Source organism: Remersonia thermophila, chromosome 1, assembly GCF_042764415.1.
Source record: "Remersonia thermophila strain ATCC 22073 chromosome 1, whole genome shotgun sequence".
NCBI lineage: Eukaryota > Fungi > Ascomycota > Sordariomycetes > Sordariales > Chaetomiaceae > Remersonia > Remersonia thermophila.
In genome coordinates, this window is record NC_092217.1 from 1,347,688 (window position 1) to 1,362,174 (window position 14,487).

The 14,487-nt window shown below is 58.9% G+C and overlaps 1 protein-coding gene across 1 annotated transcript; it reads left to right on the forward strand.

The window, feature by feature from the left end:
* Nucleotides 1–9,944: 9,944 nt before the first annotated feature.
* Nucleotides 9,945–12,004, forward strand: VTJ83DRAFT_391 (uncharacterized protein; the record flags this gene model as incomplete). Its single annotated transcript, XM_071010340.1, has 3 exons — nt 9,945–10,196; nt 10,260–11,351; nt 11,420–12,004. The coding sequence occupies 3 exons, from the start codon at nt 9,945–9,947 to the stop codon at nt 12,002–12,004; spliced, it is 1,929 nt and encodes a 642-aa protein (XP_070869744.1).
* Between the last annotated feature and the right edge of the window lie 2,483 nt (nt 12,005–14,487).

Sequence of the window (14,487 nt, forward strand, 5' to 3'; positions counted from 1 at the left end):
GATCCGATGATCTCAATGTGGTTGTGACGGCGGCAGCGGCGGTGGGTTCATTGGTTGGTTAGCTTGGTAGCACCAAACCGTTAGCTCTCTCCCTGGACAACAACAACATCGTGGCGGTGGTTTCTGGTTGGCCGCGGAAGCGCGCACGCGCGTGCGAGCATGGAGGGGTTGGGGCGGTTGGGCCCGTTGAGACGTTGAGATTCGTCTCTTGAACCACCCGGAAAAGGGGGGGATGGGCTATTAGAGAAGGGAAAGCCGGGATGTCATCTTTTCCCCCCTTCCCCCTTGCAGCTCTGTGATATTGTCATGCGGTGTACCGTCCCGTTCTGTGTGCGCTTGGTCGTCGAGGGAGGCAATGCGATGGGAGATGGTGGTGGTGGGAGGGAATGGATGCATGAAGTAGCAGGCGATCGGGAGGGGGTGGATGGGATGGATGAATGGATGGACGGTTGAGCCGGCCGGTGACGATTTCTGGGCGCGCGGAGATAACCCTTCCCTCTGTCTCCCCCCCTTTTTTTTCCATGCCATTGTCAAGACCGAGCCGTGGTTCCCGACCATGTCCTGGCCACCGAGGATGCATGTCTTATGATCATCCCATGTGAACCCCTTGCTTTTACTCTTTCGGGCTTATGGCGATGACATCCGCACGGTGTTTGTGTTCCGTCATCTCCCGTCGAGATCTACGAGGATGCTTTGCAAACTCTGCGCTTACCGACCGTTGCGGCCCCAAGGCTATACTGCTTGGGGTTTGTGTGACCCGGATGCTTCTGGTCAAGATAGGACGATGGCTTTGCTCGAGTCAGCCAGCAGCGTTGGGTGGCTACGCAGCAGCATGTACGTCGTATTTTAGGGTAGCTTTGAGCACAAGAGGAAGAAGTGAAAAGGTTGGACAGCATACGGCGGCGGCGGGAAGGGCCATCAGAGCGCGAGACAGAAATGCGGGTGAGACGGTCTTGTGCACAAGCGACGCGACATGTCCCTGGATAGCTTCTCTTGTGTAACCGGCCGTCTAGATCGTTGTCAGTAGGGTCCTCGTGATGGAACGGCATGGCTTGCATGCTTGACTCTATATCATGTTCGGATGGCCTTTTTCAGATGGTGGCTTCGAATTGGACGACTGCCGGTGCGGCAAGACAACGGCGTTGCCGTCGCAGCCGCAGCCCACGCAGTATCTGCCCGATGTATTGCGTGTTCACCTCGACTCTGAGGCTTGAGCTGGAAGTGCCACCGCCCGTAGCAAACGCTCAGCAATCATCACGGAAATCCTGCTACGCCTACGCCTTCCCTCTTCGCGCCGAGCGTTTCCTATCGTTGGCTATTTTTGATGCCTTTGTCGTTCCGCCCTGGCTGCGTGCATCGTAGCAACGCGGGGCGAGGGGTAGCTGAAGGGCAGGTGGACATCGCGGCGCTTTGGGGGCAGTCGGTGGCCGAACCGAGAAGACGGATTGTGACTGGGCAACTTGACGGTGGCGACCTCACGCGGGCAAGCGGAGGAGAGGCGGTGGTTCGGTTCCCTTGCTTCCCGAATCTGCCAAGCGGGACGAGGCTGTATCGAGAGAGGCCGGCTGTGCCAAATCCAACGTTGTTGCTGTCATCGTCGTCGAACATCAGATAGGCCAAGATGCGGTGGTCCTGGACACATACCCTGCCGAAACGAACGGCGAACGGCTCGCGGGGACTTGCCGTAGCCCCGCCGAAGCCAAGACTTGTGACATTTCCAAGGAGAGGCGCTGCCGGCAGAAAGAAACAACCGTTGATGAAGTGGATCCTAGCGGCGGCGCTAAAGGAGTGGAGGAAACCTACGGTACACCAAAGCTCCTCGCTTGGTCAGCCTTGTCCCCCAAGATGACCTTCTCGCTCCCCAGGCCAGGGCTGTTCTCTTGGTTGGGGGAGGTTTGAGTGACGGCAAACGATCTCGGCGGCGTAAGACGCGGCAGAGGCGGCGGCTGAGGCGGCGGTGCCATATCGGACCGTTTCGAGGGAGGGGACGGGCCATCAACTCTCTGCTTCATAGGCTTCTTTCTCCCCCTTCGCGCTCTTCACCACGACCTGGGGTCCCAACCGGAAAAACGTAAGACAGGTCAGATGTATGTATGTATGTATGTATGTATCGCACCTCTCTCGACACCATCTCGGATCTAGAGCGGGAACCTGGACCACCCACCCCCCCCCCCCCCCTGGTGAGCAAAAGATCTTCTGCCCATCCAACGATGCACGCTCGATGGGGCGGCGCGATCCCCGCCCGTGTTTAGCTCCCGCCGACGGCCCAGAGGAAAGCAACAGCCAGGGCCATGCCGAGTGGTTCACGAAGCTGGGCATTGAGCGTCATGTTCCACGAGCCAGGGGGATGCTGGGCAGAACCGTGCCAAGGAGAGCCAGCAGCAAGGATGTGAGCGTTTCATTACATGCAGCTATGTACATGACCACCTCCAGACGGGAGCGAGGGATGAACGACATGTCAATACCGCTTGCTGGTGTTGTGGGTGTTCGAACCTCCCTGCGCCGAGCGACGACGTCTTGCGTCGTTGAGGCGTCTACCCGCGCGTGTAAGTCACCGGGGTTAGGGTTAGGGTTCGGGCTGGGTGTGCTGGCCCATTGAGCCGCGTGGGTTACACAGACGTTGGAGGTTGAGACAAGAACGGCGCTCCAGGGGCCAGCAGACGGGAGATCAGGGGGGGCGTGCCTGGAACCCCGAAAAGCCGCAAGCTCGGGGAGCAACGCGATGAGGCCTGTCAAGTCTGCAGGGATGTTGGACGCAAAGTTCCGGCCGTGGGCACGGTACCTTGGTTTGGACGGGATTGGCGGGCGATATGGCTCGTGCGCAGGTTTCTCTTGGCTCAAGTGACTTTAGGCTGCGAACCTGTGGGTCCAATCGCCGGCCAATCAAAAGGCTCGTTCTCGTTGAGGAAAGAGGCATCTTGAGGACCTGTGGCCAACCAAGAGCCCCTGTTTGCGGGAAGACGAAGGCCCACGTGTGACAAGAACGCGGGAGGTGGGCCGGGCATCACGCCGGTAGGGTCCCTCGCTCAAACCACATCGAGCGAGCCTTGTCGGGTGGGTGTTCGTCAACCTCGGCGATGATCTGGGAAAACCCTCCCACCAATTGTTTCTTGCGCAGAGATGAACGTTGCTGGTTTTTTTTTTTTTTTCATGACACGCGCATCTGCTCCCTCACGCTGTTACCTATGTACGGCCAAGTCTGCCGCCGGGTGGTGTGGAAATGGAGGTGAGGCGATTCTGCATGCTTCCCGCTCCGAGGCATGCACCTTCCCGCACGACACACACTTACATACACAAATAGATACACTCACACACACACACTTACACACACACTCTCTCTGTTGATGACGACGGCAACAACACGAGGCGAGGGCATCGCCGACTATGCCAGGAACTTGTGTTCGGCGGCGGGCAACCCACGGCTCGCCCTCGGCTTAAGCTCATGTCCAAGCGATAAAGTGGTGGTACTGTCGATAGGGCAGCATGCCAAGACGACGCACGGCAGCGTCTTGTCATGATTTGTGATTCGTGACCGCAAGGGAAAGTCGCGGTTTAGAGTTTCCCGTTTGCCTTTGCCGGGCTCGTCCCAGGTGCCCCATGTTACACAGCCGCCAGGCTAAGGATGCGGGTTTCATAGCGTTGCAACGAGCGAGCGATGCTTGTGTGTCTCTGTATGTACGACAGTATGGGGTCCAGTCGGGTAACGAGAAGGCAGCAGTGCCCTTGGGGGGAAATGATGAAATCAACTAAGCGGGACTTCGGCTTTTGCTTGCAGCTCGACGAGCTGAAAATCAATCGAGGTCAGGCAACTGAACGGCCAGAGGCGAATTATGCTACGCCGGGCTCTGCCCCCGGTGGAAATAATTGTTAAGGTCACCGCAAAGATTCCTCTGTCGGCCTCCGTGCAGCCCCTCCTTTTTTCTTCTCCTTTTGTGTGTCTCTCTCCCGCCGTCGCCGTCATGTCACGTCAGATAGGTTGCAATGCTTCCTTGAAACGGCTTCCAGCTCGTCCCCAGGCCGGCGTCCAGCCGCCTTGTCCATGCAGCCTTGGAGATGACGCCCATGGGCGGCGGTGGCGAGACGATGCCCCATGCCAATGGCAACGGTCGTTCCCAAAGTGTTCAAAATGAATCTGGAACGGCTTTACAGTCGCACAGCTTCCGTTCGGCTCGATGGACGGGAGGGAAGCGGGAAGCCCCTTGTTTTTTCATCCCCCTTCCCCCCCCCCCCCCCCCCCCCCGCGCGCGCGTCCGCTTGGTGCATGATCATGAAGGGGGCGTGTGGTATCTCGCACATGGAGCGGTTGAGGGCGTCTTTGCGCTCAAGACGGTGTCCAATACAGTACGTCAAGTTTTATATACCATTGTTGGACGTCCATTAGGCAATAGCGTTACGTTTTTCTTTTCTTTGGAAATGTACGAGTGGGATTTTTGTTGTTTTTTCTTTACGTGCCATTTCTAGCCACGGGGGCGCACATGTCGAGGGCGGCAGAGCGTTGATGTGACCAGACATGACGCTTTCACGTATGGGGAGTTGAAGTTGCACCAGAGACCTGGAAGCCATCGCTGTGCGGGTGGGTAGCCGGCGCTTTGTGTGGTTGCGTAACCCCGACCTCGGGTTGCTGGTCTGGACCGTGACGCACGCTCGCAGACAGAAGCCCCGCCTGGGGCACAACGAGCAAGGCGAAAACCCCCCAATCCATCCGCGCCACCCATACGTGCCACCGCAGGCAGTGATGCCCGAGTGGAAAGTCCTAAGCCCAACAAGAACATCGCTCCATACCGCCATCACCACCACGGCCTTCTTCTTCGCTATGGGCCTCGACTAACCTGGATGGTTTCCTGTAAGCCACTTGGCACCATGTGCAAAGATGGATCGACAGCTACCAACGGAAAAAGGGCCCGTGGTGGAGGAGCCATGGGGGAAAGACAGGGCGCAAGGGCCAGGGCCCCCAGACTTCAACACCCCGGATGGTCTAGAAGCGGAAGCCGGATGGCTTCCCCGGTGGTAGCAGGTGGAGCCATCCCCACGCCTGATTTTCTGCTTTGAGAAATGTTCCTTTTCTTCGCATTGTCTGGCCGCAACAGTTTCGCTGCGTTTGATTCTCTTGGGTTCCTTTTTTTAGGCCGTTTCGTGTTCTTTTTTTTGTTCGCGTGGGGATGCTGAGGCTCATTCGTCGTTTGGGGATCGATGGTTGGAAGAGCTGAAATTGGGCCTGGCCGTTAACGTTTACTATAATGCGCGCGAGCGCAGCGCGAGCAGGGAACAGCCTGGAAGAGCTCGCCCGCGAACCGTTTTTTCGTTTCTCGAACCCCCACTCACCGTCTATGCACCAGCTCACCAGCAATGGCCAAAACGGTTACTTTGTTTTTCTTGGTTTGTTTGAATGGTGTCCTCTCCCGCACACATTTTTTTGCTCCGTGATCCCATCCCGTCCTGACTCGGCAGGTCGCAAAAGACAAAAACGACCCGAGAATTCTCGGAAGAAGATGAAGCACCATGTAATAATACTAGGGTTCGCCTTGGAATGACCCTGAGAGGCGTGTGCATAGAACCGACGCCATGTATCCTCGGGCCGATATGCTTTCTCGTCGCCCCGAACCAGGTGCCATCATGTTTTCCCAGCGTGCCACCCTGTCGAACGGTCTTGCATCGCCGAGTACATCATTGGGATGCAGTTCCGCCCCGGAGAAGACCTAACAACGCCTTCGCCGGCCGGGTGTGCGCCGTCGCGTCATTACGCGCAGCCGCCACCGTGACAGGTCCCAAAACCATGGAACGGCCGATCCTTCTGCGACAAGAGAGCAAGCGCCCCGTGCGGCCGCGCGCCGCGTTGGACGTAGGAGCAATGTCGCTTGTTTTCCAAATCGACCGGATAGCTCATGCGTTGCCGGCTAATAGTAACGGCGCGCCTGCATGCCGGCTTGCACGGAGCCATGGCGGCGGAGGGAAGCGCTCTGCCAGCCCGGGCAGCGCGATGTGATGACCTGCCCTGGCATACCACGCTGAGGTCGTCGCGGCGTTGGCGTTGACCACGTTTTACGTGCAATTATGGCGGCCCTGCGTGCTGCGAACGTTGAGCTGCTCAAGGTGCCCTGCTGTTGCGTCGAGGCGCAGCCAATCTGCCTCGGAGGTCGGGTCGCGGCCGTCCCGGCCGTGGCGATTTCCTCTGAGCCTCCGGGAGATCGTCCTCGCGCGCATCGGTGTGGCTCAGACCCGGAGCGGAGACACATATCCCCCGTGTGCAGCACGCACGTTTGCAGGCTCGCCGGACGTAGCCTCTCCGGGCCTAGGAGCAAGAACCGTGTCGGTCGGTCGGCGGCAGAAGACGATATGGAAAATTCGGAACTCAACCTCTGGCTGCAACGTAGCATGGTCTTGCTCAAGAGTTAACAAGGCGGGACTGCATCTTGTTCTACGGCCTGGGTGTGTTGCATTGCGCTTAAGTCCGGAGTCTGCTTCCCGGGTCGTTTCTGGGTTGATTGCTTGTCCTCCCCCTCCCGTCCCCCGCAGAATCGCGGATATCGGATGTATTGGTTGATCTGCCGGCGTGCGTGAGTGGTTGTTGGTGGTTGAGATGCATGAGGTTCGCCTTGTCGCCCAATGGTGGTGAAGATTAAGCGCGCTTTCATTGTGTGCCGAACCAGCTCGTGCCGTGACGAAGTGAGGGGGGGTGGGGGGGGGGTGGAGGTTCAATTTTCACGATGGCACGGCCAACCAGTCAGGGAAGGAGAACGGTCTACCTGTTAGGAATAGCGCGGACCCGACAGAATGGAACCGGCTCTTATTGGTTGCGGGCCCTGGGAACCGTCGGGGCGCACCAATCATGTCTCGGATCGTCCGCGCTTGCCAAGAACACCTCTGTACTGTGTAGACAGAGTCCCGTCTCTGGCACGCACGCAACGGGTCTGTTCCGTCGTCGTCTGTTGACCTGGCCACCTCACACATTCGATCCCTACATCTACGTATGTGCTGTGTGTGCCTTAGGGCCCAAGGGCCGCTGTGCCGCCGTCACTTTGAATCTTTCGAAACACGGGGGCCGTTTTGCTGCTGGTTTTTCTTTCGCGTTGTTTCCACAAAAGCAGGGGCGCCCCATACATACATAGTGATGAGCTGCGACACCCATGGCTGCAGCAAGCCACTACGTACCTGGAATGGCACAGTCGGGGTACTGTGAGATACACACGTCCAAATGCATCCGTTGAGCTGCAGATTGCCATCAAGCCGCGGGCGGACCATGTTCTGCAGGCGTCGTGGCGTGTCTGCGGAATTTCCGCGCTTCGCAGGCAATGCAGCCGTCGTGCCATGAACCGCAGCTTGCAAATCGATGTGGAAAGACACCAGTGGAGTGCTTCCATCCAAAAAGTAGGGCTCGGCAGGTAGATGCAAGAACTGGAGAGGAACAGGAAGCTCGGTGACATGGCAGGTGGGGCCGCGATGGCTGAGCTTCCATGGAGGTTCGTGAAAAAAAAGCAAAGACTCCCATAGCAGGCCGCCTGTTGACAAACGTTGTTGTTGTTTGATTATTCTACCTTCCATCAGGCGTCCTCGCTTCATGGTCGACCTGGGTGGCTTTCTGGCTGACTGACAGCGAAGGCGCCGATGGCCGGATGACCTGACCAAGACCGAGTTCGCAGTGGAGACTGTTGGTGTGGTTTCAATGTAGGCCCTTAGCCCTCACCACTCACCCGGAAGCTGCGGCCGGCTCGGACCCACCCGGCCCGTTTTGAAGGCCCGCACAGCCCCGGACCCTTCGGCTCCACTTTTTTGCTCTTGAGGTTGGGTGCTCTCTTCTCTCCCTCACGCACTTGACAATTCTGGCACAGGCGTTTCATCCCTTCTCCAGAGGGAACCTGAGCTCGAACATTCTCACGTAGGCATGGAGCCTGGTTTTCTGCCTGGCCGCATTTTCCGGTCGCTGCACCCACTCGCCACACCCCAAGATCCAAAGCGGACCTGATGAGGGCCCCCCTTGGCAAACCCCGACACTGCCGACCGGTCCAGTCTCATGGCTGTACCTAGGTACCTGAACTCACCCACTCCTCGGCGGGCTCCGTTCGCCGGCTTGCACTACACCGTGCGGAAGCTTGCAAAGCCTGATGATGCTCATCCCGGATGGCCACCGGAACCTCGGACGTCGCGTTTCGTCCTCGAGGACAAGCATGCTTCGCGCTATGTGTCAATGGAAACGCATCCCGCCCTAGACTCTTCGGTGTAGCTCGTGTAAGTGTTGATTGCATGCCAACGCCAGCGAAGCAGCTCCGCATGCGAACTGCAGCAGGGCTCCATCCGGGGCGTCCCACGTCAAGCCACCCCATGCCGGACCGTGACCGCCTAGCGGCGGCTATCTCGCGCGCTCCCGCATGATGGATGGTGTGTGCGTGGGGTCAAGCCGCCTGGCCTGGACGGCTGCTCAGCCTGCGCGCAGCCAAGGGCATGATCGGCTCATGAGGTGAAGGATCAATTGAGGTCAGAGCTCGACAAGGTCTCGTAGCCTAGGCACGAGCCGTCTTGCCCTTTGACACCTTTCACCAACTCTCCCGGCTTGGGGCGCCGCTCGGTGAGGCCAACGCAACGTTGGAGCTCATCTCCACCCCCCACCTCAATCACCCGTGTATGCCGATGGAGGCATTCTATGGTCAGGAGTACCTTGCGCATGGACAGGGCCGGTCTTTAGGCGCGATGGGCTGTCTGCAGCTTAAAGAAGACATGCTTGGGTCTAGGCGTTTGTTCAGACGGGCGGCGGGATCCCGCCCACCTACCTACCTCCTATGGCCCGTTTGGTTGCGGTGGCGTGCTGTTTGGGTTTCGCTGGCTTGGCAACGGAGCCGCCTTGCGGATGGATATGCACAAGAGCTAAGGCACGACAAGCGGTCGCAGCTGGCGATGCTCGCGACAAGCCTCAGCGAAAACGAAACGGTTGCCGACGAGCCGCTGAACCTCTTGGAGCCGACACGAGGAGCCCAAGTGACGTACTTTCAGGTCCAGGCAAACCTGAGCCGAGCAACAAGCGCACCTAACAAGCAACGGGGTTCTTCGACCCTCACGCCGTCGGCACCTGCTACCTTACCTTCCTGCCTGAACTTCCAGAGCGCTGCTGCCTCTGCGGCACGGATTCCGTATTCTGACGGTGCTCTTGCGTAACGCGCTTTTTGCAAACGGTCCGCGCCTAATCGAGCCATGGCTGGGAAGGAATGTTACCGGGGTGCAGGGGATGCAGGGGGGCGTGTGCATCGGTATCGAGAGGCACGACACCCCCGGTCCCTGAATCCTCACCCCCCCCCCCCCCCCCTCACCTTTCTTCACCCGAATCCACACCCTCCCAGTCAGGGCGGTGCCTTGGTATGCCGAATTCTGTCGAGGACGGCGGCAAGCTGACTGGACCGGCGGACGGGACGCGTCCTTCACATGGAAGAATATAATTTCTCTGCAAGCCAGTCTCGAGTCCAGACCAAGACATCTGGAAAGAGACGTTTTTTTTTTTTTTCTTCAACCTCGATCACCCGCAAGTCTTACGGCGACCTCAGCTTGAGGCCTTCTCTTACGCCCTGGCTCAGCGGATAATAGGCTCCATCCTCGAGAGCATACAGACCTCCTCCTCTGCCTCGCCGTTCTCATCAGCCCCCTCTGTCTCAAACATCTCCGGCTCCTTTCAACGCCGCACCCTGCCCCACCGACAGCGCCGCACTTGGACTGTCCACCAAATCTTAAAAAGGTCAGCCATCCTTTTGGAGATATTCCATGCCATCTCGGGTCTCGATCAGGAAGACAGAGACGCAAGACGAGGAAGCCCTCGCAAAAAGACGCGGCATCTTGGTCCTCCTCCGGCAAGCCTGGGATCTCTGTCCTCCTCCTTTCTTTGATCTTGAGGGCACCCGAGCCACAGGACACGTCCGACTAAAACCACCATGGCTACAGACAGGAACGACGATCTGGGATCTCCCATGATCGAGGATTTCCTCGACTGCGACCAGCTTGCCTCGGACTCCGACGCCGACAACTCGAGCAGCGCCTCCCCACGAAGGTCGCTTAAGCGCCTTCACATTCACATCGACATGTCCCCGGGTCACTACCTCGCCTCTGGGGCCGCCCACCATCACCAGCAGCCCGCCACAACTCTCGACATCCCCCTGACGACCAGCGGCCCGCAGACGGGCACCTACTCCTCGGTGGCGGACCTCGCCCCCTTCAGCGCAGTATGTCGTGGTTCCTGCGACTTTGCTTCCGGTCCCTCCCCGCTCACCAGCCTGCTCTCCCAGGTCTCGGGTGTTTCCTCCTTTAACTACCCGGCCGCTGCCGACCCGAGCCTCCTCACACCCGCCTCCAGCTCCGGAAGCCCGCCTCTGGGCCACAAGACCAAGCCGATGCGGACGTACAACGCCCCAGGCCTGGGGGGCAACCAGGCACCCACGCCGCCAGACACGTCCAAGCTCTACGGGTACGGCGGCTACGACCTTCACTCGGGCGCCCAGAGCCCCTCGCCCATGACGGTGAACCCGGCCGTCACCGAAGCCGGCGCCTTCGACGTGCCACCGTACATGGCGCACTCGCCTCCGTCGAGCCACCACCCCCCTTCCTCCCCGCAGGAGAGCATCCCTCCTCCTCCCATCGACCCGTATCTTGGCAGCTTTAACGTCTCAGGGCCTCACGATGGCGACCTGCCCCAAGGACACCCGCTTCACGACTTTCACGGATACTCGGTCCAGGTGACCCCGCCGGACGCCTACCTCGGCCAGCCGCCGCAGTCGCAGCCTCAACCGCTCCATCATCATGATCGTCATCATCATCATCATCAACAACAACACCAGCATCAACAGCAGCAACAGCAGCATCACATTCCAGTCAATGGCTCTCATATGCACCAACGTATGCCTTCGGCGGAGGGGCCACACTTTCGGCCAGGCCACCAGACACTTCAAGTCGGCGCCATCGAAGACCTGCGTGGTCCGTCCGTGTTCCTGGGGCCCTATCCTCCGGGCCCCGGGTCTCACTCCTCTCTGGGAAGCCCCGGCCGCAAGCCAGCCCCGCAACGCAAGAAGCCTTCGCCGTCGAGAAAGCTGCCAAGGACGCCTCGCATGACTCCGCAAATGGGCGGCGGTTCCGATGCGGCCGGCGCCGCGTTTCAATCCGACGACGACGGCGAAGAGCTCACGCTTCGCGACGACGCACCCGAGGACGACAAGTACCTCTTCCGGCTTCGGAAGGAGTGCTTGTCGGAGAAGGGCAAGGGCATGTGGGAGGAGATGAAGGCCAGGTACACCGAAAAGCACCCTGGGAACTGGGAGAAGGCGGCGTTGCAGATGAAGGTGTCTCGCGCCGTTGCCCGGTACGGCGTGTGGCCTGAGAAGGAGGTGAGACCGACCCGCGTTCCGCTGCTTTGAGGCACGCAGAGATGCTAACGACTGGCTCTCCACCGCAGATCGAGCGCCTCAAGGAAGCCTACAACTACCTGGAATCGATGCGTTACCAGTTCATCCTCGCTCGCATGAAGGAAAACGGCGGCTGCCGCTGCTGGGACTGGAAGCCTCAGCACATCGAGGCCATGCTTGTCAAGCTCGGCTACGAGGAGCCCGTCAAGGACGAGAAGACGGGCTCGCGCCGCCGCCGCCAACAGAAGGCCGCGGCCCGCCGCCAGGGCAGCCCTCAGCAACAACACGCCGCCCCGCCGCAGCAGCCTCTTGTCATGGGGACCCACGGGGTGCCGTCGGGAGATTGGACCGGTGCCACCGGCCTCGGCCTTCACCCGGGGTACCTCAACCACGGGCACGCTCAGTACATCGCCGCCGCCGCCGCCGCCGTTGCAAGGCAAGGACACCCGTATCACCCCCAGCCCCAACCCCAGCAGCAACAGCATCAGCACCTTGTCAATGGTGCTGCCGGATTGGCCCTTCCTGAGGACTTTCCCGTCCCGCCCAGCCTGACGTCGAAGCAAGAGGAGGATCTGGTCAACGATATCTTCAAGAACGGCCGGTGCCTCACTCCAGAGGAGGACGAGGAGGAGTAGGGGATGCAGGGCGTTGCGTATGACAACGCGGCTGCCCCTGCGGGAGCACGGGGGCCAGTGGTGCAGATGCAAGTGAGGTCTTGAGTCTCGTCACCATGGCTTGACTTGCCTATGGGTTGGATTCTTTCCTTTGTCATTTTTCTTTTCATTTTTCCTTTCTGTCTTTTCTTCTCTGTCTTGGATGTTTCCGGTTTTCATGATATGCTGGGCTGGAATGTTCGGTCATGGATCGGGGTGGGCGGCGGTTTCTTGATTTTGTTTTCTCATGTTTTGGGCGGTGATATCAGAGACTGCTACGTTCAGGTACTCTTAAAGATGGATGAAAGATGTCTGGGCATATGAGGGGCACGGGAAACTAACCTACCCACCTACCTACCCATTGGCGACGGGCTAATCAGGGCGACCTGTACGATTTCTAAGGAGAGAAGGGTTCTTGGGACACGTGCGGGTTCGTCATTTGAAAGTTCTGTATTGTCTTATGGATGCACGTACAGACAGACGTGTGGGCTCGTCACACGCGCGGTTCATGGCATCGGAGTCATTTTCTTTTCCCCCCGTCTCAGGTACCCCCACCGTCGATGTGTTCCTGTGGTGTATTACCAGAGCCATGGTCGAGCAGAAAAATGAACCTAGGATAATTATCGTCCCTCCTCCCTCTGCCCGTTCCAAGACCTGTTGCAACCTCGTTCTTGGCCTCTCCCGTTTGGATCCCGGCACCGGACGACTCTGCTGGTTGACCTCGTTCGTCCCTTGCATTCGTTAAGATCTGAAAAAATTCCTCAGGACTCCGTTTTTTTACGGCGCGGTTGTTCTTGGACAAAGGGAGCGTGTCGTGGGATGGATACAAGACAGGGAATGCCCACGTAGGAATCGAACCTTGTGTTTCCCTTGTAGAGCGGGGGGACAACCATTGGGTATGTACACGAAATGGTGCACCCCTTTGCCTCGCCCTCTTGCTGCTTTTGATTTACGCTTTTCAATGGCTTGGACTCGCTGGCCTGTAAGGTCCCAGAGCCCTGGCTACCCGGCCGGCCTACCTTAGGAGATCCCCTACATACGCAGTAGGTTACCCCCCCCCCCCCCCCCTCTGGCTCGGCCTTTGAGTAGCAAGAATGAAGGTCCCCAAGGGGAGCGAGAGCGAGGAGGGCAAAAAGAGGCGGGAAGGCCGTGCGGGAACGCCACCCGGGCGCCTCGGTGCCTGCGTAACTCTGTGCCTCTTGTCCCCCACCCCTCCCCCCCTGCTCCCCTCCGTTTTTCTTTTCTCTCGCATGGATCGATCGATCGAATTTTCCGGCGCAGCATCAGTAGTGGTAGTAGCAATAGTAGGTAGCACTAGTTAGCGGTAGCCGTGGCAACAAGGTTCTCAGTCAGACTCGGCCAGCCAGACGCTGTGTCACGGTGCTTCGAGATCCTTGGAAGAAGCAAGCGAGCGGCTCTGTGGGGCCCGGGGATTGATGACAACGCCGGCGTGCGGCGTAGCACGAGATGAGACCGGGCTTATGAGGTTTTGCCTTGTTTCGGGCCCCGTTTGGGGTCTTCCTTGCCGGAGCGTGCGATACGTTGGGACCCGGGACGAGGCCTCGGTTTGGTGGAGCAACCAGAGCTTTGTTACGCCTTGGTTTGACATGAGGTGCCTACTACGTATCAATATAACATACATGTGCGTGGAGGTGAGGCTCGTGACGGGGCCTGGCACAAGGCAACCCTGACGACAGATGGATACACAGGACATGCATGGGTCAGATGAAGATTCCCATCCACCTCAAGCACATGGATGCTGAGAATGTTATCGCCCGCGGAGACCAGAGAGAAGGAAATTGGCCGTTGGAACATCCAATGGCTAGTTACCGCATTCAGGCCACCGGCTCGCCACCTCGTACACACTCCGGTACCCGTACCGTAATCTGCCGTGCCGCCCCCCGCCCGGACCAGGAAGCTACGGACCCTGGTTCGGGACCCACTCCGGGCCTTGGGTGGATCCCGTGAGATGCAGCAAAGCCACGCCCGGCATCCTTCAGGTCGTCCGCTCCCGTGGGCCATTGATCCATTCAGCTGCTGCAAACCCAATCCATCTCCGGATACGGGGGTCTACGAATTATACAGGTAGAATATCCCGTCGTCTGCAGAAGCAATTGTGGCGGCGAGGATATGTTGTAGCAGAGAAAACATGGCCTCCAAAGGGTGGCATCCCAAGGGGGACCGGGAACATGGCCGTTGCTGCTGCTGCTGCTGCTGCTAGTTACTGCTATGTGGCTGGTGCACACGCGAGATGACCCGAGGAAAGCCTTCCAGGGTTACCTGGACAAGACCTGTTGAGGTTCATGCCCTCCGGGTTTGGAGCGGCCTTCTAGGTAGGTAGAAAAGCCGTCAAGATGTCTTCGACGTCTTGCTCAAGGGCTTGGATTGGATTTTGGAAGCTTCCATGCCCAGGCACGGGGGTTTCAAGCCGCCAAAAAAAGAAGAGACAAGGGGATGGAGATATT